Raw genomic sequence first — 22,348 nt, 5'->3', positions numbered from 1 at the left:
TGTGTTGAAATGTAGCAAAATTTAAATACCTAATCAGAGCTACAGAACATTTACATCACTGGTCTTCCAGGAAATATTTGATAAAGTTTGTAATAGTTGTTCCAGTGAAATCATGTATTATTAAGAAGTTGATTTTCACTGTAATAGTAATACTTTTATACCAGAGTCATGACAATAATCTTGTTATTGTTATTAGCGCTTTACAGTGACCAGCACTGAAGGTCTGACAGCAACATGTGCTGCAGCCTTAGGATTACCTAACCTAATTGCAAGGACTTAAGACTGCATAAGGTGTATGTGTGTCAGCTTCTTTGAATACTTTGCTTCTTTAGAATGTCACTGGCCAGTATGGCAGATAATATGGACAGTTGTCCAGATGTCTTCTACATGTATTCCTTTTTGTTTGATTGGCTTGATAGTCTTATATCAAGGCTGGAGATTTCATGAGTTTTCTGTGCCAATTGAATTCAACTCACTTATTTTGTAGTAATCTGTAAGGTTATGGAAATTTTATGCTGCAATGGCCATGAAGTATTTTAAATTTCCTTGTCGACAGTTTTGGGGTATCATTCTAGCTGTCAATCCATTAAATGTGTTGCCTACCTTTTGATATATAGATATACCAGTGCTGTGTACAGATTTTTAGGGCATTTAATTTTGTTGTACAGTAAAACCTCACTTAATGACCACCTCTTTATAGTGGTTGGATTCAAGCACATTTTCACTTCATCAGTAATATTATTATTGAGGTTAACTATTTTGGTCCCATTGATGGCCTTTGGTATTGCTGATGTGCAATTCTTAGTAGGGTCAATTAACTGGTATCAGTAATATAACTAATGAGCATAATTATCATGTACATAGGTCTGCTTTAGCCTGGACTCCCATTCCACACTGCCACAATATGCACTACCACTTACCATTATTATCTAATGATTCCAAGTCACGCAAACCACTATATATGATGAGTTCATTGACTGAATGATAATGTCCCCCACACAATCACCAATATGTATTTTTTAACAATTGCACTGGAAACACTCAATGTATTTGCCTCACCTGTATCTCTGATGTTTGAATTCAACATCATAGCAAACCACCATTATAAAAGTGAAGACTTCTAAGGAATGTACATTCCCTATTAGGAAAACAGATGTGTCATATCATAATACTGTTTTAGTCATGGGATAGTCTTAGGGAATTATTTGGTGGTCATGAATATATCAGATTGGTTTAGTGATCTATGAATAATGAATTGTGGATATTGATTGTAATTTAATAGTGAACAGTCTCCCATATTTTAAGTACTATGAATATACTATGGTGTAAATATTGATTGTAGCTAACTTGATAATGACACCAGTTTTGCACACTATAACTTCAGTCTTCACTAGTAAACTACACTAAATTTTAGTCTATACTATGTACACACAGTCTGTATTTTGGGGAAACACGGAGAACTTTTCATTTTCTGTTATAAGCAATTCACTAGATTCCCTTGTAGATTACAGTGATCTCAGGAGGATCAAGTGTTAGTCAAAGATTGTGACATTTGAAGTTGCAAACGAGCTGCACCTTATGCTTGTTGATATTGACTAAACGAATTGAGATTGTGGGTCTATGGTAGATTAGAAATTGCTACTTTAATTTTCTTCTTTGTTAGCTGAATAGACTGGGTTATATAACATTATTTTAAACTGGTCACTTTTTTGTAAAAATGTTACAACCCACTATCCAGTGTTCCTCTCTATCATATATACAGTGGAACCTCAGTTATCCAAACCCCTTGGGACCAGGGGTGGTCCATAAGTCTGAAAAGTTCGTATCTCTGAGACTGTGTATAAATAACCTTAAAATAGCATAGAGAACATTTTTCTATAATTTTAGTATTATCAACTACCCTAATAGAACAGTCGCTACTCTAATAGAGCAGTCATTTCCGTAGTTCGGTTAACCGAAAATCCAGATAAGTGGAGTCCGGATAACTGAGGTTTCACTGTAATTTCAATGTATGGCATGTCATTCTCAACCTGGGTTGCTGTAATGCTGTTGCTTCAGCAATAAGATTGGCTGCAAGCCCATCAGCTCTGGAAACTGCTAATGTATTTTTGTAGGATGTTTCTTGTAGTAGTACCTTCAAGTAGCATCTGCTACCATTTACAAGATAGCCTATCTAACCACCTTTGTGCAAAAGCAACGAGCATATTTGAAAGTTTCTTAGATACACAGCCTACAATATTTGTGACTGGATTTTGGAAAAATGATCCAAATCACACATTAGAGGTTTCGAGATAAATGGTTTTAAAGAATTCAAGCCAGCATAACTCTCCAAGGATAACAAGCAAACATATGAAATTTCCTCAAAGATGCATCAACTGTTACCTTTCAGACCACTTCTAGTGCCTGTAGCTGCTCATAGAGTTTCCTGCCAAATAAGATAGAAAATCTGAGCAGTTGGATGAGCGAAGTAGTATCACGAGTGCTCACAAAGGGGTGGAGGGTGACCACAACCGAAGTCAAGGGTTAGACCTCAAAATGGAGGCAGACCTCAAAAAGGGTTAGACCTCAAAATGGAGGCAGACCACAACTGAAGTCCACAGATGAGATTACAGGGTTGTGCTGGCTCCTTAGTGGTTGATATGTAGCAAAATCTACGGAAAAAAATGTCTGGCCAACATTATCAGGCTGTCCACCAGTAAACTACTGAGTCTTGCCAAGCCAGGTCCTTCACAAGGCCTAAATCCACCATTTGAGCTCTGCACACACCCCAGAAATACGTCTGTAGAAACCAGCCTCGAGTAGTTTGAGTGGTACTGAGTGTCAAAACTACTAGTACGATAGTGTAGCTATCCACTGGTGGTGTTAGTTTGATTTTGCCTGATGTGCGATTTGGATTGGTTTTATAGAATCTGGTCACATTTTCATTCTTGCAATTTGGATCGGTTTTGTAAATCTGATCGCATTTTTATTCTTTACTATTGCATCATGAATGATCTTCAGCCTTCAGTCTGTAGTATTTCACTGGAGGTGTTGCTACTAACCTGCAACCAATCATACACACAATGACATGACAATCACAAAAAAATACATCTATGAAAATATCGAGTTCATGGCACTACCAAGATTTTCACAAAAGTAACATCCCATGTAAACATCTGGCTGTGCATACATACATAATATTATGTAAATTTTAAAGTCTTGCTGAGGAAAACCTCTTATAATATAGAGTTCAAAATGTGATTGATGTGATTAGTGGTTACTCAATGTTTATCAAAAACAAATCCTATACCTTTTATGTTAGATGCTATTTTCCACCTACTTATTTTTCACTTATAACAATCATTGTGAAGATGATAATGAGTTCATAATCTATAAGGGAATTATGTTGTAACAATTACCTTGATTTGATCCACTCGGGTGTTAACTGCTCAACAATTTGTCACATAGCTCTAAGTCGTCCTCTCTATTCAATGCTCCAACTACTAATTTTCATTAAAGCAATCTAACCACAAGGGATACATTACAGTACAGTAAATTATATCACACAAGTCATTACATCATATAGTTACATCAATCAATCTAACTTTCTTTACACTCTCCCTGTTTGATTTATTAGTGGTCAAACAGTAAAGTACAATAGCTCAAAATTCCTAAATATAAAATGAAATGCTAAATAAAGTCAGAAAGATAGCTAAGTCCTAATTCAGTTCTTTTCTAACTTCTAGTGGGATTAAATGTTTTACACTACACCTTAGTAGAGTAGGTCGCTTGTCTGTAGCAGAAACGTGTACCATTGCAGCTCTGACGTGTCCATCCTTTCCACTCAATAATTCCTTTACAATCGCTAACCTCCTGAACAATCTCTTGGTCAAGTCATCTTTCAAAATTGCAATGTCTCCTACAGCAATGTTACAGTCTCTGGTACCTCTCTGCTTGACTGAATAACACTCTCTTAAATTCAATAGATAATGTTTTTTCCTGGTTTTGACCAAATTCCAAAGCAGGGTTTTATGACTGTTCACTCTTCCAGTCAGTGTTTCACAGGTACTCATCACTTCAAAATGATTGCTGTTTGGTAAACAGGTAATCTTCCTTAGTGAGATGGAGTTAAAGCATAATCAATCCCTTCACTGTCTCATCATGAACATAAGTTAGAGGTCTAGCATTAATCACTGCAACAATCAGTGTTCGTAATTCTTCGAAGCTTATGTTGGTTCATCCTATAGACTTCTTCAAGCATCTTTTTACCCCACACACCATTCTTTCCCAAAAACCACCCCACCAAGGAGCCTTCTCTGCTATAAAGTTCCATGTAATCCTGTTGTTTGTGAGGTAATGAGAAACTTCGGTGGGCCTGGTTATTTTGACAACTTCTTTGGAGGCTGCCTTAAAACTCTTGGCGTTGTCAGAAATTAGGGTAGCAGGCATACCACATCAGGCAGAGAATCTGCATAGAGCAAGTAGGAATGATGTAACATCTAAGCTGTTGGTTAATTCAAGGTGTATTCCTCGGGTTGAGGCACATGTAAACAAACAGACATACACCTTTTGCAACTCATTTGATTCTGTCAAATTCTCATCATAAATAAACAGTAGTCCAGCAAAATCCAAACCAGTATGGGTGAATGGAGGATCTTCCGATACTCTAAACTTGGATAAATCAGGGGAACAAGTTACTAATTAAGGAACTCCTTCCACTTTCTTACATATCACACAGGAATGCACCACACGGCGCACTTCTTGCCTGCCTTTCAGTATCCAGTACTGTTCTCTCAAAGTGATCAAAGTGTCTCTAACTCCACTATGAAGGATTTTCTTGTGTGCATGTTCAATCAGTAGCCTGATGAAAGGATCTTTATTAGGAAGCAGTAAAGGATTGTTGCTATTGTTAATCAAAGAAGAGTTATTAATTCGTCCTTTGCATTGAATAAGATGTTTTTCATCTAAGAATAACCCAAATTGGTTAATCGTGACTGGCTGTGGATAAGTCCTGTGTTTCAGGAATCTTATTTTATTGTAAAATGTTTGATTTTGAATAGATAGAATCCATACTTGTTCAGCTTGAGTTAAGTCTTCAGCTTGCAGGTTGTAAGAACAGAATTGCCAGCAACTAGCACCTTGAGATGGTGGATGAATCTCAGAACATAAGCAGTCACTATCAGTAGACGGGTGAAGGAGCTGTAGTTGTTCGCTTGCATCACTTCAGCAATGCCAGTGTACATGTGTTCATTGATTGTGTCCACATTACTTACCAAAGAATGTATAACAACAGGTGGATTGCGTACCATCTCAGCCTTCACTGATTCAGTAACCTCACCCAATGAGTTTACAGGCCATTTACTGTCAGGTTCTTGAAGAAAGAAGGGTCCACTCCACCACAGATGTGAATTAATCAAATGTTCAGCTTTGACACCTCTACATGACAGATCTGCTGGGTTGTTAATGCCAGGGCAGTGTCTCCGGATAGCATTAGGTGTTAATTGATGTATTTCATCTACCCTGTGCTGTACATATTGCCTGTAACATCGGTTGTTTTTGATCCACTGTAGTACAGTCATGGAGTCTGTCCAACAGTAAATGTTCTTGATCTGAGGAATCAAGGGTAACACAGTGTTAACTAAGCGTGAAAGAATTGGGGTTCCCAGCAACTCCAATCTTGGTATGATTTGTTTCTTAGTGGTTACAAACTATCGAGTGAGTGCTTGCATGACCATCAGAGTAGACTGACTGCAGGTACAAAACAGCTGCATAGGCTTGTTCAGAGGCATCACAGAAATCATGAAGTTCCACCTCATTCACCTTTGAACAAATATTGTAGTAGCACCGTTTGGATAGTAACTGAAGCTCTGCCATCATAGAAGCTCAAGAAGCTAAATCATCTCCAGTTAACGGTTCATCCCAGTCAATCTTGTTGGTGCAGAGCACTTGAAATAATATCTTGAGTGTGATGATAAAAGGGTTCAAGAAACCCAGAGGGTCAAAAATACTTGCAGTGATTCTTAAAAGTGACTGTTTACTGACATCTGATTCATCAATACCCAACTTCAAATTGTTTAGCTTGAACAGAAACTCATCAGTTTGACTGTTCCATGTGATGCCCAGCAGTTTGGATATAGTAGCTTGATCATCTGACTCTGATGTTATGTTGTCATTTGGAATGTCTTGTCTCTCAGGTGCCTTATCAATCTGGGTGGTTTCACTTGCATTAATTCTCATCATCAGTTGTGTTGAATTGGTGTTTCATTTTCTTAAGTTGAAACCCCCTTCAGACATCACTAGTTTGGCTTGCTGGTACAGTTCTGAAGCATCTTCTACGGTTTCTTCACCTGTAATTAAATCATCAACATACAAGGAATGAGATAGCTTATCTGTCACGTTTGAGTGGTGGTTCTTATACTTTTCACAGTGTTGAGCAATCACTGCCCCTAATATAGCAGGTGAGGGACAGAGACCAAATACCAACCGTGTAAATCTTAAATGTACCACTTCACTGTTTTGGTTGAAAGGGTCTTGATACCACAGGAAACGTAAAACATCACAGTCATCCTCATCTATCCATATCATCAAAAAAGCCTTCTCAAATGTCAGCAATTAATGCCACAGGGTAATTGTGGAATCGTATTAAAACATTTAACAACTTGGGTACCGGGTTGGGCCGCTTTTGTAAGCAGTCATTCAGCAATAAATTATTTCCAGCTGACCTAGCAGACCCATCATAAACAACTTTAACTTTAATTGTACTTCTTTCCTTTCAGATTACAGGAAGGTGAGGCATGTAGTGGATTGTGAAGCTGCTGGTTTGACATTGTGATTTTAGGTACTCTTTCCACAATGCCCTTGTTCATTTGCTCACGAATGGTGGTCATATTCTGACATAATTTGAGGTTCCTTCAGGAGTCTTTGTTGCAGTGACATCAGTCTGTTGAAACACATCTGATAATGATCAGGTATGTCAAATGGATCTCTAGTCCAAGGTAGGCCAACTTCATATCATGTGCCTGAGAATCGTAGCTTTGTCAAAAACATCTCTTCATGAGGATCTAGCTTAGGTTGCTTGGTATATTGTATTCCTATTGATTCCAACTCCCAAAAACCCTTGAGGAAAGACAAAAGAGCATCATTTTGTTTGAAACCTATTGGATGTTGTATTCCCTCACATATGGACAGGTTAGCATGAGTAGCCATAGTATGAGTGCCATCAGTTGGACCAGATAGTAACCAACCTAGTTTGCTGCTCACAGCAGTGGGTCCTCCATTGATGCGTATCACTTCCCCAGTAACAAAGGCCCAATAATAATCTGATCCAACCAGCAAATCAATGGCTTCGCTGGTTTCCACAAAATTGTCTGCTAATTCTAACTCACATAAACGTGGGTATTGATTTACTTCTAGAATGGGAGGTAAAGGTGTGCAGATTGTGGGAAAACAGAGAACCTCAACTTTGACTACCTCGTTGCCACAACCTTCTTAATTAGAACTTAAGTTGTATCACACGTCTTTGTTTGATATTTGTTGTCACGGAAGGAGTTCAAATGTGGTTTTTCTCTTTTAATTGACCTTAAACCCAGCTTACTTCTGATGGCTTCAGTGATGTAACTTCTTTGGCTACCATTGCCAAAAAGAATGCAAATGTTGACCTCCTTAGTTCCATCTGAGTCAGAAGCCACAGCCCTAGCTGTCTGCAGAAGTATGGCTTTCTTGTCCTTAATGGAGTTAGTGGTGTTTGCTGCAGTTGTTTTATCAACAGGTGGTTCCTTTGTATCCACTGTTAATGGCTTGTTGACCAAGGTGTCACATAAAGATTGATGATGTTGTTTATGACATCTCCTACAGTTCTCACAGTCCTTAGCATGGTGCTGTGGTTTAAGGTATACAAAACATCTCCCTCCCCGCATTAAAATAGCACGTCTCTCCTTGAGATATTTTACCACTTGACAGGAGGAGGAGTAATGCTCACCTTCACAATAAACATAATTATTTAGCATTATCTGATTACCAGTAAAAAATGCAGAGAAGGTTGATGGAGACTTAGGAGGGACGTGTTGTTTCATCATGGTGGCTGTATTCATGTTACTGGCTTCTCTAGCCTCTACTGTCTTCAACCTTTATAGTTTCAAAAATGTTTTCTAATTTCCAAACCTCCCCCTTTGAGTCTCAAGCTATTCGTAATCATACTTCATTTGGGAGTTTCAGCATGATAATAGGAATCAACAAAACTGCCGTATTCCTGTGTATTGATTCCCAATGATGTTAGACTGCGTATATGTACAGTTCATTTGTCGAAAAGCATTCTCAACGGTTGTTGACAGTCAACAGGGTAGCTTCAATAGCTCATCCATGTGTACTGATATAATACTCTGGGGATCATCAAACCTTTCTTGAAGCAGTGAAACTGCAGTATCATAATTACTGTCTGTCATTGTCAGACCCTGAATCACTTGACTCGCAGCTCCCTCCAACAGCGAGTGTAAATAATTAAACTTGTCAAGTTTTGATAAACTTGAATTTTCATGTACTACTGATTTGAAAGTGTCCCAAAAGGGAGTCCAACACATCACACTGCCCTTAAATTTGTGAAGTTCTAATTTGGGAAGCCTTGCTTTGGCAGGTGAGGGAGTTGGAACTGTTGGTGGCATGACAGCTGGTGTAGATGGACTAACTGGATTAGTGGTCAAGGTTAAAAATTCATTAATTCATGTCTTGTAATCTAGTACCTTGAGGTTAATAGTGTCAGACTCTTTGATCTTGCGTTCTATTTCATTGATATTACAAAGCGCCAATATATTATCATCATTTTTTTTTTAATTGTTAATTTGTTTTGCAACTGTTGATTCGATATTTTCAATCTACCCACCTTGTCCTTAGCTTCATCAGGAGCAAGAGACAACAGTCCATTTAATTCATTGGTTAATCTGGTGAGCACTCCCCGGTGGCCTCCCCAGACTGCTTTAAGCCAGTCCAAACTGACTGTGGATGATGTATCTGTCATGTCAGGGTTTAAGTCACCCTCTTTATTCAACGCTCCAACTACGTGTACTAATAATATTATTTTCATTAAAGCAATCTAACCACACGTGATACATTACAGTACATTCATAACACAAGTCATTACATCATATGGTTACATCAATCAATCTAACTTTCTTTACAAATTATGAGGACCAATTTAGTATCAATGCAAAGATTGGTGAAACTCTAGTTTTGTCTGTTAATTAAATTTTTCTCCATCTTTCTCCTAAGATCAGTTGGAGTCATTCTGGAGGTTTATAGCATAATTATATCAACCAAACTGGTCATAAATTTGTGGCTCATCTTCACTTACCCATATAATATGTTCAGCAGTGTTATGTAATACGTTCAATATTGGTGCATTATATTAGCTGTATGGATAGGAGTTGTAATTAAAACAGTATTTTTGGTTAACTTTGAAATTCTGTAAAGATACAAATCAACCTGTGTTAAGGCCAGCTGAGCTGTATGATACCCACACATTTAAACTATGTATGTGTTATTCAATAATTCATTAGATGTTTTATTGTACAACCACAGGATAAACTATTATCGACATGGATGATGAAGAAGACATCATTATGATGGATTACCATCCTTACACTGCTACAAGTCATCCATCAAATCTTCTCACTAGTAAGAACTGTTACTGTAGTGTGTGGAATTGTGTGGCACAGCTTCTTTTACCAAGTTTACCATTGCTTAATATGTTACATTATAGTATAGTTATAACTTGGCAATGAGGGATTTACCTGACGAAGCCCAGAGGCTGCTGGCCCAAGGGCACAATTAAGCATATATATCATAAGTGGCCATGGTATAAGTAATATATACCAGTAAGGTCACGTGCTCACCCAATAGATGAAAAAAAAAAACAACAGAATAAATTCACCCCATTAATTTATACAACATCAATCAAGAATTAACAGCTTGGGCTATGGTGATACCGTCAAATGTTATTGATTAGCTATACAGCCTGTTTGTAAATTACTTATCTAAGAAACACTTTGGATTTCTCTGGTTTTATTAGTAACAATTCTAGCCATTAATAATCATGCTTAGAAAATGGTACAGATAGAATGCTTTGATCTTTGGAAGATAATTCGGTCTTTAATTTATTAAAATCCACTAATAAACCTGCTAGCAGGTTCTTAAAATGGTAAAATCCTGCTCGCAGAAAAGACCTCAAGCACTGCTAATCTCACTTTTGATCATTGATTTGCTATGCCCTCCCAAGCATATTACAGGCTAATAGCCTGCAATGGGCAAATCAACCAAGCCAATACAAGGTTGTCTGCTTCATTCCTTTTCTAAGCACACCTAAAGCACTTCAATTATATCAAAGCTGTGTTTGTCAGGATGAATGAAGAAATCCAGTAATACACTGTATCACAGAAAATTTTGTTTAGCGCCCATCTGTTTTCTAGAGTTTTTTAAGTACGTTTCATCTTAATTTAACTGTAGGTACACTTTAACAGAGACCTAGATGGGTAAGCTTCTTTGTAGAATGGTTATTTTGCATTATTTGTGATGTGGGTGTGGTCCATATGCAAAACCGAGCATGGTCTGTATACTACTGTTGGTGCATAAATACCACAACTTGTGACAACTCATTGGCATCGCAATCACTCAAGCCAACTGTTATGTTAATTCACCTGTTCTTCACACTGCTGTGTGACACCATGCATGGCATGTGCAATGGCAGCAGCTAGTCGGTTTCATTGTAGAGATGATTATCTTCAGTCTTCCAGAAGCAGCGATGAAGTGCTAGCTTCAATTTTTCTTTAGCACTTCAACAAAAATATATGTTCTACTGTATCTTCTGCACTCATGTTCAGATTGTAGATTGTGAGACGGTTTTAAAACAACATCTAATCCAATCCCACAATAACTCCTCCTATGTGCCAATATAAAATGCTTTCATTTTTTAGGTCGATTAGAGACCAAACCCTTGGATCCCAGTGTTTTAAAATCCTCAGCTTCGCCTTGGTTTATAAATCCACGAAGGCCCTCATGCTATAGTCAGTACGCATTAACCTGAGCCCCCGCCAAATATAGTAATATCAAAGAAGTGAACATGTGTTCACTCCCAATGGTTTTGTACCGGAACAGACATGTTTTCATGTTGTAAACATGTTTGTGCGCCTGAATCGTCCATACTAAATGCATGGGATATTTTAAAGCCTCATAACTCACTTGTTCTTGCCCATATCAAAGTGCTTTTTTGATAAACAGTTCTGGCATTTGAAGGACTTCACAGCACTACTAAATGTTTGAGAAGCTGGCCCTTGTAACAAGAATTATTAACAAGAAACGAGGGCTCAGGTGAATACGAACAGACTATAGGTCTCTAATCTATACTTAAAGTCAGGTAAGATACCAAAGTCAATGCCTAGTGCCCTTGAGAAAGTCTGAGACATCTTGTCACATGGTTAAATGTGCTGTTTGGAAAAATAATACCTACATTGCAAAATGATTATTTTAGTGATGCCTAATTAGTAAAGTACATGATGTGATAAAATTTCCTTTAATAAAACACTTCGCCTAACTACACCAATACAGTACAGTCTATGCTACACTCAAACTCCTGATGTAGAACTTTAAGCAGCTCAAAACAATACAATCAAAGACTATGTACTTTCTCAGCATCAACAACATATTTTGTGATCATGGTAGGGATGCGCTGATTTTGCTGGCAAAATTTTTGGAAAAATACGTTGGTAAAAGCAAAGAGCAAAATGCTGGAAAAATAGGTGGAAAATTGGAAAAATGGGCACGAAGGAATGGCAACTTGGCAAATTTTGTATGATAAAGATCGATATACTCTAATAGAACAGTCACGCATAGTATTAGGACAACATAATTATGCTCATAGGAAATGGTGACTAAAGATCGAGATACTCTAATAGAGCAGTCACTAGGTACGAAATATTCTAATAGAGCAGTCACACATGCTTGTAAGCTAGATATACTACAATTAATTTTTAGCAAAATAGAAAAATTTCGAGCAAAATATTGAGCAAAATAGGTAAAAAATAAAAGAATTACTGGAAAGAAAAATAGGTAGAAAAAAAGCAAAATAGGCTCATCCCTAGATCATGGCTATATATCAGGATATCACCATATCTACAAGGTGATACCAGGAGCTTATGAGTCGCCAAAGGCGGCGAAGGAGCATGAAACTTACATTGCCTGCCGGGTGCCATCGAAATCCAAATTCATTAGCGATAGTTTCCATACATAAGGTAAGTAAAATCTCATTAGTCGACACTGTATACTAATTGTGCGCGACACTTGTAGAAATTTATTCAAAAACATGACGTAATTTGGATTGTGATGCGACTGAGTTTCATGCTCCTTCGTCGCCTTAGGCAGCTCATAAGCTCCTGATGATACCATGATATTATCATCCTACTGTCAGGAAATATATATAAAATAACTGTATAACCCTGTGACTTGCTTTGATCTGTGGTGTCAATGTAGAACTATCAATTATTTTGCATCCTACATACAAAATAGGTTTTTATCAATTGATGCATCCTTGACTTTCACATTGTTGATTTTTGTACTATACTTTATCCAAACCATTCCATGTGTGTAATTTTGTAATTTACAGTTTGCAAACTACATGTATTTCCTCGCCATGTAATTGTTAATTAATCTATTTGTTAATTAATCATATTTGTCTTCACTAACTTTAGACTGTTTACATGGACCACAAGTGATTGATGTGATTATGAGAAAACCTGGTAAAATAATAATTATAAATGATCTATTATAGTATTATTATCTTTAACAGAGTTCTCATTTCTGATCAGATACTACAACTTGTTGTATCAGAGTTTAATACCTAACTGTAAACTGACCATCAAAACTCTAAAACAGCATATAGAAATTCCTAGTGATGTGGAGAGTTTTGTTGTCAATGGAGAAAGCTCAAGAATCAGATGTCAGAGGATTATCAATCTTCTACTAGTTCAGTTAGACACTACAAGTGATTACAAACATTTCTGTTACTTGTTTAACATGATATCAGTAATGACTGATCTTCCTGATAAACTGAGGACAGGTATGGTGATAAATAATAGTTACAAGATCACAATGCAGAGTCTGTGTAATTTATAAACCTGAGTCTGTAGTGCACGAGGGCGCTACTAAAGGCATGATAGTCTGTAAATTTCATAGACTCCACATTGTGCTTGTATAACTGCTTTATATATTGCACTCAAATAATCATGGCTGTTTCTGCTATTATTATTATTTAACCCTTAAACCCGTAGCTATTTTATAAAACACAAGCACTGAAAACGCATAATCCAGTAAACTGGATCACATGCATGCCATGTAAAACTAAACTCTATAACACAAAAAAGTTAAAGCTATCTAAAAACGACAAATACCATCATACTCACCGTTAAATTTTGGTTTAAATGGTCCCATACTTCGTCATGTTCATCCAACCCAGAGATATTCGCTTCACTGTGAAAGAGTACGAGAACTATCCCTCCATCTTCCTTCTTCACATAACAATGTACAAAGGGCCATAACTCGGCTGTAGATCATCGTATGGACTTTTGCTTGGTGTCATGTTACTCCTCACGTGATGGCGATTCAGTTGATATATAGATATCATGTGATAACATTACTGTCAGACAAGCACAGTGGCGATACAAATGTGGAAGGACTGAAAATGATTCAGCACGAAAATGATTCAGCACATCATGGTGGGTGAGTTCCTTACTTGTATGTTGAAAGTTTATATACTGGCAGATAGCTTACTCTTTGCCAATTACTAAAATCTGTTTTTCGAAGCGATCAGATAAACGCTTCATGAGATATGTTTGTTTGTAACCACCTATGTAGATTGACAAAAGTATTGTGTGTTTTCAATTCATTTTATCAACTCCAGTTTTCTGGATTATGCGGGTTTAAGGGTTAAGCATTGGTAAAAGTGGCTGGATCTTTCATGAGAATACTATAGTGCCATGGCAATCATGCATGCTCATGTGAATAAATTTAGCACATCATTGCATGTTAGGAATGCATACACATTGAATGAACCTAGATTTTGAGCATATATTGCATTATACCTGAAGGCATGGAGTATAAAAGAAGGTGGAGATTATTTACCCACCCAACACAGCCTAAATGAGTACTGGAAGAGTATCATTAACAGTTTGTATTGTTATCATTCTATAGCATTTGCAGAGTCTCATGATAATAGATCTGATGTGCAATGTGAGTCATGTGGTGGGTATGTTTGCAGTTTTATATTAAAACTTTACCTTTTTGTTTAAAGGCTTGTTATGTACATAGTGTATGGATGGGACATTAGTAATACGTTCTTTCACACAGATGCAACCACTCATTCTATGTAAAACCTTATAAATATAATCATCAGGCTAGCATCCAACGAAAAGTAACTATACAAACAAAAAAAATTATGATAATTAATTCGGGTACAGTTAGCAGCCACATCACATAAGTTGTCTCTTGAATGCAGCATCGTATGCTTTAATTTTTGCAAGCATTTAAAGCTACAAGACTCTATAGTAGAACACCTTGTCCTCTTTATGCAATTATCGAATGTTGCAGAGCAATAGCTAGCCACCATGCAAGAATGAAGAGTTCAAAAGCATCAGGTGTCTCCATGCTAGGAATACTTGGAATAGAATTATTTAAACATTCCAGTCATTCCATATAATGAATTGTGGTGAAATTCCTTATGAATTTGCTACTTATTACTCTAGAACTGCTTTCCCTTCATAGGATCATTAATAGTATATTATTTACTGTAGCAAATAAATAAAATTCATTGTCAAAAAGAAATCAACACCGAAGATCAAGGTTGACAAAATTAATAAAGTTCTTAACATGAAAATTTTACTCTTAAAATTTCTCTCTGCTTATATTTCTAGAAATACTGTGTGATACAATGTATGATATTTCATTCACTTATAGCTACCACTTATAAAGCTCACCCATCAACAACAAAGAGTATTAACCAGTTAGACAATTATGCAGTAGATAATACCATTATCCAATGTGATGATGATGGACCATCAGATAACAGAGCAGGTAGCTGCTCCATTAGTAGTCCCCATCAGGTTGTCGGTAGAAGAAGGTGTAGAACTATAACTACTACAAGTAAGTGATTTACCTATCTAGACATATTGGTTGGCAGATTTTAAGAGAAATGCAATTAATTGCCAGATACAAAAGTTGTGAGAGAAAACCATAATACTCGATGTTGTTGGATCAAAATTAATTTTATTTCTGTTGTGCTATCAAAGGTTAAAACAAGCCGTCATTAGGTTTTAACAAAGAGACACAGTTTTACAAAATATTGAGCAGGTTACAGTATAGGTATAGTATATTGCACAAATCCAGGAATCTGCACTATTTTAGAGACCTGAGGTATGGTGTAGAAATATGGATTTGTGTAATAACTAATTTAGACTATGGCTTGAGCTCTACCAGTAATGGAAGCTTCCTGATTGAATTAATGCTAAAATTACTCACTGATAGACTTCCAATGTAGATGAATGCAATCATCTTTATGATCTAGTGATGCTTAACACCTTTACACTACGTAAAGTGGTGATTTCGGATGGCTGTTGTGACTGGAATCCAATAAAATACAGGACACACATGTGACAAAAAGTTTTGTCATGGGTATTTAACCAGTTTAGATACCTACCCGCGGGTATCTATTGAACTTTACATCATAAACAACCAAACTTCAAAGCATACTATGTATGACACAGCCTAAATTTCTTATTAATTTAAAAATAAAGTAGGGATCCATGAGATAAATAGTAGTGAAACAAGACATGAATGATGGTATTACAGCATAGCTCGGTGGGAAAATCCCTATAATTATTTGCATGTTATAATTTTTTCAATGCCAATTTAGGACTTTCCCACTGAGCTATACTTTATACCATCATTCATCTCTTGTTCACTTATTTTTATTGCTTGGATCCCTATTTCAGTTTTAAATAAGTAATTATTTTAATATACTTAATACTTGGATATTTTGTAGCTGATTGCTGTATTGGAGTATTTTGAGTCAGCCTTGTACTAGGGGGTGTAGCGGTTTTACAGTGTTTACAGCTATACCAATAACAGGGTGTGTCATCGTAGTCAAGTAAAATTAATAGATTATTAAGAGTTGTGGTCTTGGTGCTCATTCATTATTAATCAATCAAGATTGCATTAATAGGGTAAGCTAGGGAATTAGAGTGAGTGTGATAAGTGAGGCAATTTAGAACTTTACCACTTTTTGATTTACTGCACTCTAATGGTAAAATATTCTTATGTGGCATTAAGCCCAAAATTAGTATTCATGGTACGAAATTTTCCTAAGACATGCCTCAACATCCCCCACACTGGTTGCCTAGCTTTGACATCATTTTGAGTGTCCTTCACATCAGTAAGTAGACTCTTCTATGATACGCGGTGGGAGGGAGAGCAGTAACAAGTGCCTGATGTCAACATATCAATATACAGGTAAGGATTTACAGAACATTATCATTGTGTTGGTTCATTCTAAAATGATTGAAACACAGTCTACAATGTATTGTTAATAATTATCCAACCAGGTAGCAGCATTGAAAGCCTGTAAATTTAATGGACTAGTTCATTTATATACTAATTTGTTTAGCTTTTTGTTATAGCATACAGCTATACAAGAATGACTGTTCTATTAGGGTGACTGCTGTATTAGAGTATCTCAGCCAGAGAATGTGCCACTATTTCATACTTTTGTTGCGCTAGCATTGTGAATACAGCTAGGCCTAAAATAATAATAGGGTGTGTCATCATGATAGAATGTTAAGAGATGTGGTCTTGGTGCTCGATCATTATTAATCAATCAAGATTACGTAAATTAATAAGTGTGGCATTAAACTGTAGTGAAGTTACAAGTATCTACTAAGCATTGGTGCTTAAATAAATCTGCAGCATCTAAATATGCTGCTCAAGGAAAGTGTTGATAGGGAAAATTAATGCTTTGATATGGTTTCATTGCAACAAAAAGAAGACATTAAGCCTGATTGAAGGTAAGAGGAAAGACAAGGCGCAGAGGACACAAACTCATTGGAACCCCAAAAAGGAACATCCTACTGGTAAGTTTGTTATTATAGCATAAAATGGTGGCTTCATTTGGCCTCTAGCCTTGTGACGGTGGTCAGGCAATGAAGCAGTGACACCCAAAGTCGGGTTTAGACAATGTTTTAAAATTCTACGTCCTGTCACCTGTAAGTGTTTTCTTGTTGTATTTGATGTTAGATAGACTAAAATTATTCTGTGAAGGGTTTTTAGGATGACTTTTAAAGGCAGAATTTTAGGCAGCACGCATCATTTTTGGGGAGATCCATGGTTAAACAGTACTACCATACTTAGTCTATTTGATACTACAAAGAAAATAGGGCAAAGGACAGAACCTTGTATATAACACACCTGAAAGGACATTAACCTGTGAAGAATTAGTGTTACTCTTTGTTTCCTGCCTTGGAGAAATGATCTTATCCAGTCTAAGAGCTTACCAGTTGTAATTAGGTAGGAGTCTATTATGCTTTTTAATCTTCAATTATTCTTTCTGGAAATTCTTTTTAAATTTACCTATTTTTCCCATGTTTATTCCTGGAATTTGCGCAAAAACAAGCATATTAGTTAATGTTTTACATAAATGACTGCTATATTAGAATTATAGACCCAAAGGTGACTGATCTATAAGTGACTGCTCTATTAGAGTATTTCGATCTTTTCAATCGTTTTTATGCTTGTACTGTTTCAGTGTTGTATCGAAAAGATTTTTGCATCATGCTACAAACATGACTTACAATCTTGTACTGATTATTCCTAGAACTCATCCGATTATTCAGGAATATTCCCCAATTTTTTCCACTACCTATTATTCCCAAAATTATTACGGCATAATAGACGCGTCCCTACCAGTAATTCCATATGCCGTCAGTTTAACGAGAAGTCTTTTATGTGGCACCTCATCAAAAGCATTCTTGAAATGGACATAAATCGGGTAGTATTGCTGAATTTCATTAGTCCAGTGTTCCATGGCAGTGAGAAGTTAGGTTGTACATCATCTCTTAGGCAAGAAACCATGTTGGGAATTTGATATTGCAGTACAGTCCATTTATAACTTCACACATGCGTGGCATTTTTGGCGTGGCGCCACGCAGCAACTTTTCCCATGGCAAAAGCAAAAATTACGTGTGGGACTGGTCATTGCCACGCCGTGGCACAAGGCATTACCACGCATGGAAAAAGAGATTGCCACGCCATGACATTGCAACGCGTGGAACCACTGCGACGTGTGGCTAATATTAGCTAATGTCCTTCTTAAGTTTTATCATTCTATTACTATTTAATAAGCTTGTAAGCAATTGGAAAGTGCATAGCAGCACTACTGAATGATGCGATCGATTGATTGCAAATGGGCATGTCCGCTAATACTGCATTCATGCATAGGAAAACATCAACTAATGGCTAAAAGAACATTTTTCATGCATTATCTATTACTTTATAAAGTGTTCTAAGGCTACAACTATGGTAGCAAGCTAAACTGCAATGATTCAAAAGTGGGCGTGGCACATGAAGATCGATCATGAAGAAATAAACATGGATACTTTTATAATTCAAAGTTTACTTAACCTTCAGACTCTCGAAACATTGAAAGCTTTGTCCCAGCCCTATAGTACAGCACTGTACATGTGACTACTGTAGAGTTTGTGGTTTACACACACTCGTAGTTGACACATGCGTGGCAGCCAGTGAGGGCTATGCGTGGTACACCATGCAGCAAACTTGGCGTGGGCCACGCAACAAGCCTAACATGGGCCATGCAACAAACCTGGCGTGGGCCATGCAACAATGTTTCGTGGCAAGTGTTGTGGTGCTGCGTGGCGCCACGCCAAAACTGCCACAGATGTGTGAAGTTATAAATGGACTGTACTGTAAATTATTTGAACTGAGATGTTTAATATATCTATGCTCATTGGAGCCTCAAATGGTACATGCCATGCACACACTTAAGTGAGATAGTATTGTGGTAAACTAATTATGGTGGGTTCTAGTCATGTGACTGTGGTTTGGGATAGCAGAGATTAAGAGTGTAGTTTGCTGGAATGTTGTGTGTATAAATAGGTAGTAGAATGTCTTAACAAATATCTACGACCATACTATGCTGAAAGCACCAGTTCTCATTCGATCACTGAAGTTAAGCAGCGTCGGGCAGGGTTAGTACTTGGATGGGTGACCGCCTGGGAATACCCTGTGTTGTAGACTTTTTTTTTCTTCTTTTTTTACCAATGGCTTTTTTGCAAATAGATTTTTAATAGCAGAGATTAAGAGAGTAGTTTGCTAGAATGTTGTGTGTATAAATAGGTAGTAGAATGTCTTAACAAATGTCTACGACCATACTACACTGAAAACACCAGTTCTCGTCCAATCACTGAAGTTAAGCAGCGTCGGGCAGGGTTAGTACTTGGATGGGTGACCGCCTGGAAATACCCTGTGTTGTAGACTTTTTTTCCTTCTTTTTTTTACCAATGGCTTTTTTGCAAATAGATTTTTAATAGCAGAGATTAAGAGAGTAGTTTGCTAGAATGTTGTGTGTATAAATAGGCAGTAGAATGTCTTAACAAATGTCTACGACCATACTACACTGAAAGCACCAGTTCTCGTCCGATCACTGAAGTTACGCAGCGTCGGGCAGGGTTAGTACTTGGATGGGTGACCGCCTGGGAATACCCTGTGTTGTAGACTTTTTTTTCTTCTTTTTTTACCAATGGCTTTTTTGCAAATAGATTTTTAATAGCAGAGATTAAGAGAGTAGTTTGCTAGAATGTTGTGTGTATAAATAGGTAGTAGAATGTCTTAACAAATGTCTACGACCATACTACACTGAAAGCACCAGTTCTCGTCCGATCACTGAAGTTAAGCAGCGTCGGGCAGGGTTAGTACTTGGATGGGTGACCGCCTGGGAATACCCTGTGTTGTAGACTTTTTTTTTTCTTCTTTTTTTTACCAATGGCTTTTTTGCAAATAGATTTTTAATAGCAGAGATTAAGAGGGTAGTTTGCTAGAATGTTGTGTGTATAAATAGGTAGTAGAATGTCTTAACAAATGTCTACGACCATACTACACTGAAAACACCAGTTCTCGTCCGATCACTGAAGTTAAGCAGCGTCGGGAAGGGTTAGTACTTGGATGGATGACCGCCTGGGAATACCCTGTGTTGTAGACTTTTTTTTTCTTCTTTTTTTACCAATGGCTTTTTTGCAAATAGATTTTTAATAGCAGAGAATAAGAGAGTAGTTTGCTAGAATGTTGTGTGTATAAATAGGTAGTAGAATGTCTTAACAAATGTCTACGACCATACTACACTGAAAGCACCAGTTCTCGTCCGATCACTGAAGTTAAGCAGCATCGGGCAGGGTTAGTACTTGGATGGGTGACCGCCTGGGAATACCCTGTGTTGTAGACTTTTTTTTCTTCTTTTTTTACCAATGGCTTTTTTGCAAATAGATTTTTAATAGCAGAGATTAAGAGAGTAGTTTGCTAGAATGTTGTGTGTATAAATAGGCAGTAGAATGTCTTAACAAATGTCTACGACCATACTATGCTGAAAGCACCAGTTCTCATCCGATCACTGAAGTTAAGCAGCGTCGGGCAGGGTTAGTACTTGGATGGGTGACCGCCTGGGAATACCCTGTGTTGTAGACTTTTTTTTTCTTCTTTTTTTACCAATGTCTTTTTATGCACAGACCAAAATTTATTGCTTTGTAACCTTCTTAAATTCAAAACTGGTGCATGTGTTAAACTTAATGCTTTATTTTATATGAGTATACTAAGACTATTTATTCTGTTAAGGTTGCTAAAGATATTTCCAGGGAGAGGCAGAATTTTAGCCATTCATTATTTGGTTATCTCTACTAAACAGTATTGCCATACTGTTTGACGCTGTATAGAGACTACGTATAACATTACTTTGTTAACATTAAGTTACAATTGTGCATCTGTCTACAAAAATATGTTATTCATTTCTAGCTATTGCTCAATGCGTGTCTTTAGAAGAACCACCTTCAGCATCATCAGTCAGTGGATCATCAGTTGGTTTAGTTGTGAAGTCACTTAGTCTAACCAGTACATTGCAAGTTATATCAACCAGCTCCAGTTTGGTTGTTACTCAGTCTAATACTAACAGTTATGTGGTTACTAGTACAACTACTCAACTACAGATGTATTCTCAATCTATAACTACTACAGGTACATAAGTGTCATAATTGTCCTACAAGTGTACGTATATTAGTGCTATGTTTTATGTGACACTGTTAGCTTAGCACTTTTTCACCAAGTACAGTACAATGAACATGATAACCAACAATCAAATGGATACCCAGAATTTTCATAAGTTGTATATAGAAACACAGTATGGTATTCCATGGTGTGTGCATATATTTAGCTTAATCTTGCTCAAAATGGGCCTACGATGAACAATGCTATCCCACTATGGCCCTGTGAAGAGGCTACAACCTGTGAATGCAGGGAGTCAGAGAACAGCTGAGCAAAAAACAGCCATTTTCACACATTTCTTGAAATCCATTTTATTGCATCTCTGTTTTCTATAGTAACGAAGGAGTGGACAGCCAAAGTTTTAGCCTTTTATGATGAATGGTCTTGGAGTTATAGCGCTTGACAGTTGTACCAGTAATAAACTCAATATGTACAGCAACAATATGGAAAATCAATTACAGGCTCTTAAATTATCAATCGTAACTTACGACTAAAGAAAGTTACAGAGATGAAACTTGACTCAGTCTGTGCACCATGAACCAGCAAATCTGTCAACGTATAGTGCTTTCTCTGTACTACTCCATGTTGACAAAGAAGGAGGTCATTCCAAAAAAGAAATGATGACGGTAAACAATATTATTATAGCATTGATTTGATTTGATTTGATTTATTGCTTTAACTCCATGCAATTGGCTAGAGCTGTTCTTCCTTGCAGGAGTGAAAACATAAAGTAACACAAAAATACACAACACACATACTTTTATCCAGTGTATTTCAATACATTTTCTAGCAAAACGAATATTTTGCAAAAACAACCAGTTTTTGCTCAGTGGATCAATTTAAACTGATGATCTATTACGTTTGCCTATAGTTGTGACCGGATTTGTGTTCCACACACATCCAATTCTATGAACTTGGTAGACCATGACTTAGTGTTCAGATAAAATATAAACCTGAAATTTTCTTCATCCATTGAGCTATGTTGGTGCTCACTACTGACCAAATTTCAAGTCAATAGCTT

The 22,348-nt window shown here is 36.9% G+C and overlaps 2 protein-coding genes and 7 non-coding genes across 9 annotated transcripts in view; 8 read left to right on the top strand and 1 right to left on the bottom strand.

Annotated features, from left to right (window-relative positions):
- The window catches only part of LOC136246577 (uncharacterized), a 67,528-nt gene that overhangs the window by 267 nt on the left and 44,913 nt on the right, over positions 1-22,348 (top strand). Inside the window, exons 2-7 of the mRNA XM_066038064.1 lie at positions 9,550-9,645; positions 12,711-12,758; positions 12,809-13,078; positions 14,209-14,247; positions 14,971-15,156; positions 21,082-21,300. Coding sequence (XP_065894136.1) covers positions 9,567-9,645; positions 12,711-12,758; positions 12,809-13,078; positions 14,209-14,247; positions 14,971-15,156; positions 21,082-21,300 — 841 coding nt within the window. The 5' untranslated portion in view covers positions 9,550-9,566. The remainder of the gene's footprint in view (positions 1-9,549; positions 9,646-12,710; positions 12,759-12,808; positions 13,079-14,208; positions 14,248-14,970; positions 15,157-21,081; positions 21,301-22,348) is intronic.
- On the bottom strand, positions 6,991-8,069 carry LOC136247787 (uncharacterized). Its single transcript, XM_066039612.1, has 2 exons — positions 7,574-8,069; positions 6,991-7,388 (listed from the first exon to the last, which is right to left on the bottom strand). The coding sequence occupies exons 1-2, from the start codon at positions 8,067-8,069 to the stop codon at positions 6,991-6,993; spliced, it is 894 nt and encodes a 297-aa protein (XP_065895684.1).
- On the top strand, positions 19,199-19,317 carry LOC136248256 (5S ribosomal RNA). The gene has a single exon (XR_010697739.1). It is a non-coding gene; the product is annotated as a 5S ribosomal RNA (ribosomal RNA).
- LOC136248253 (5S ribosomal RNA) lies at positions 19,439-19,557 on the top strand. The gene has a single exon (XR_010697736.1). It is a non-coding gene; the product is annotated as a 5S ribosomal RNA (ribosomal RNA).
- LOC136248259 (5S ribosomal RNA) lies at positions 19,679-19,797 on the top strand. Its single transcript, XR_010697741.1, has one exon. It is a non-coding gene; the product is annotated as a 5S ribosomal RNA (ribosomal RNA).
- LOC136248255 (5S ribosomal RNA) lies at positions 19,918-20,036 on the top strand. The gene has a single exon (XR_010697738.1). It is a non-coding gene; the product is annotated as a 5S ribosomal RNA (ribosomal RNA).
- LOC136248254 (5S ribosomal RNA) lies at positions 20,160-20,278 on the top strand. The gene has a single exon (XR_010697737.1). It is a non-coding gene; the product is annotated as a 5S ribosomal RNA (ribosomal RNA).
- LOC136248257 (5S ribosomal RNA) lies at positions 20,400-20,518 on the top strand. Its single transcript, XR_010697740.1, has one exon. It is a non-coding gene; the product is annotated as a 5S ribosomal RNA (ribosomal RNA).
- LOC136248252 (5S ribosomal RNA) lies at positions 20,639-20,757 on the top strand. The gene has a single exon (XR_010697735.1). It is a non-coding gene; the product is annotated as a 5S ribosomal RNA (ribosomal RNA).

The sequence above is a fragment of the Dysidea avara genome, chromosome 2 (genome assembly GCF_963678975.1).
Source record: "Dysidea avara chromosome 2, odDysAvar1.4, whole genome shotgun sequence".
Taxonomy (NCBI): Eukaryota; Metazoa; Porifera; class Demospongiae; order Dictyoceratida; family Dysideidae; genus Dysidea; species Dysidea avara.
The sequence above is the reverse complement of the archived record's forward strand: the minus strand, read 5'-3'. Positions and strand labels throughout refer to the sequence as shown.

Excerpts from the sequence above, each read along its gene's own strand:
- LOC136247787 (XM_066039612.1), bottom strand. The coding sequence starts at position 8,069 with ATGAATACAGCCACCATGATGAAACAACACGTCCCTCCTAAGTCTCCA. Across the intron at positions 7,389-7,573 it reads CATCACTGAAGCCATCAGAA|AAGTAAATCAATACCCACGT; the intron begins GTAAGCTGGGTT and ends CTCCCATTCTAG.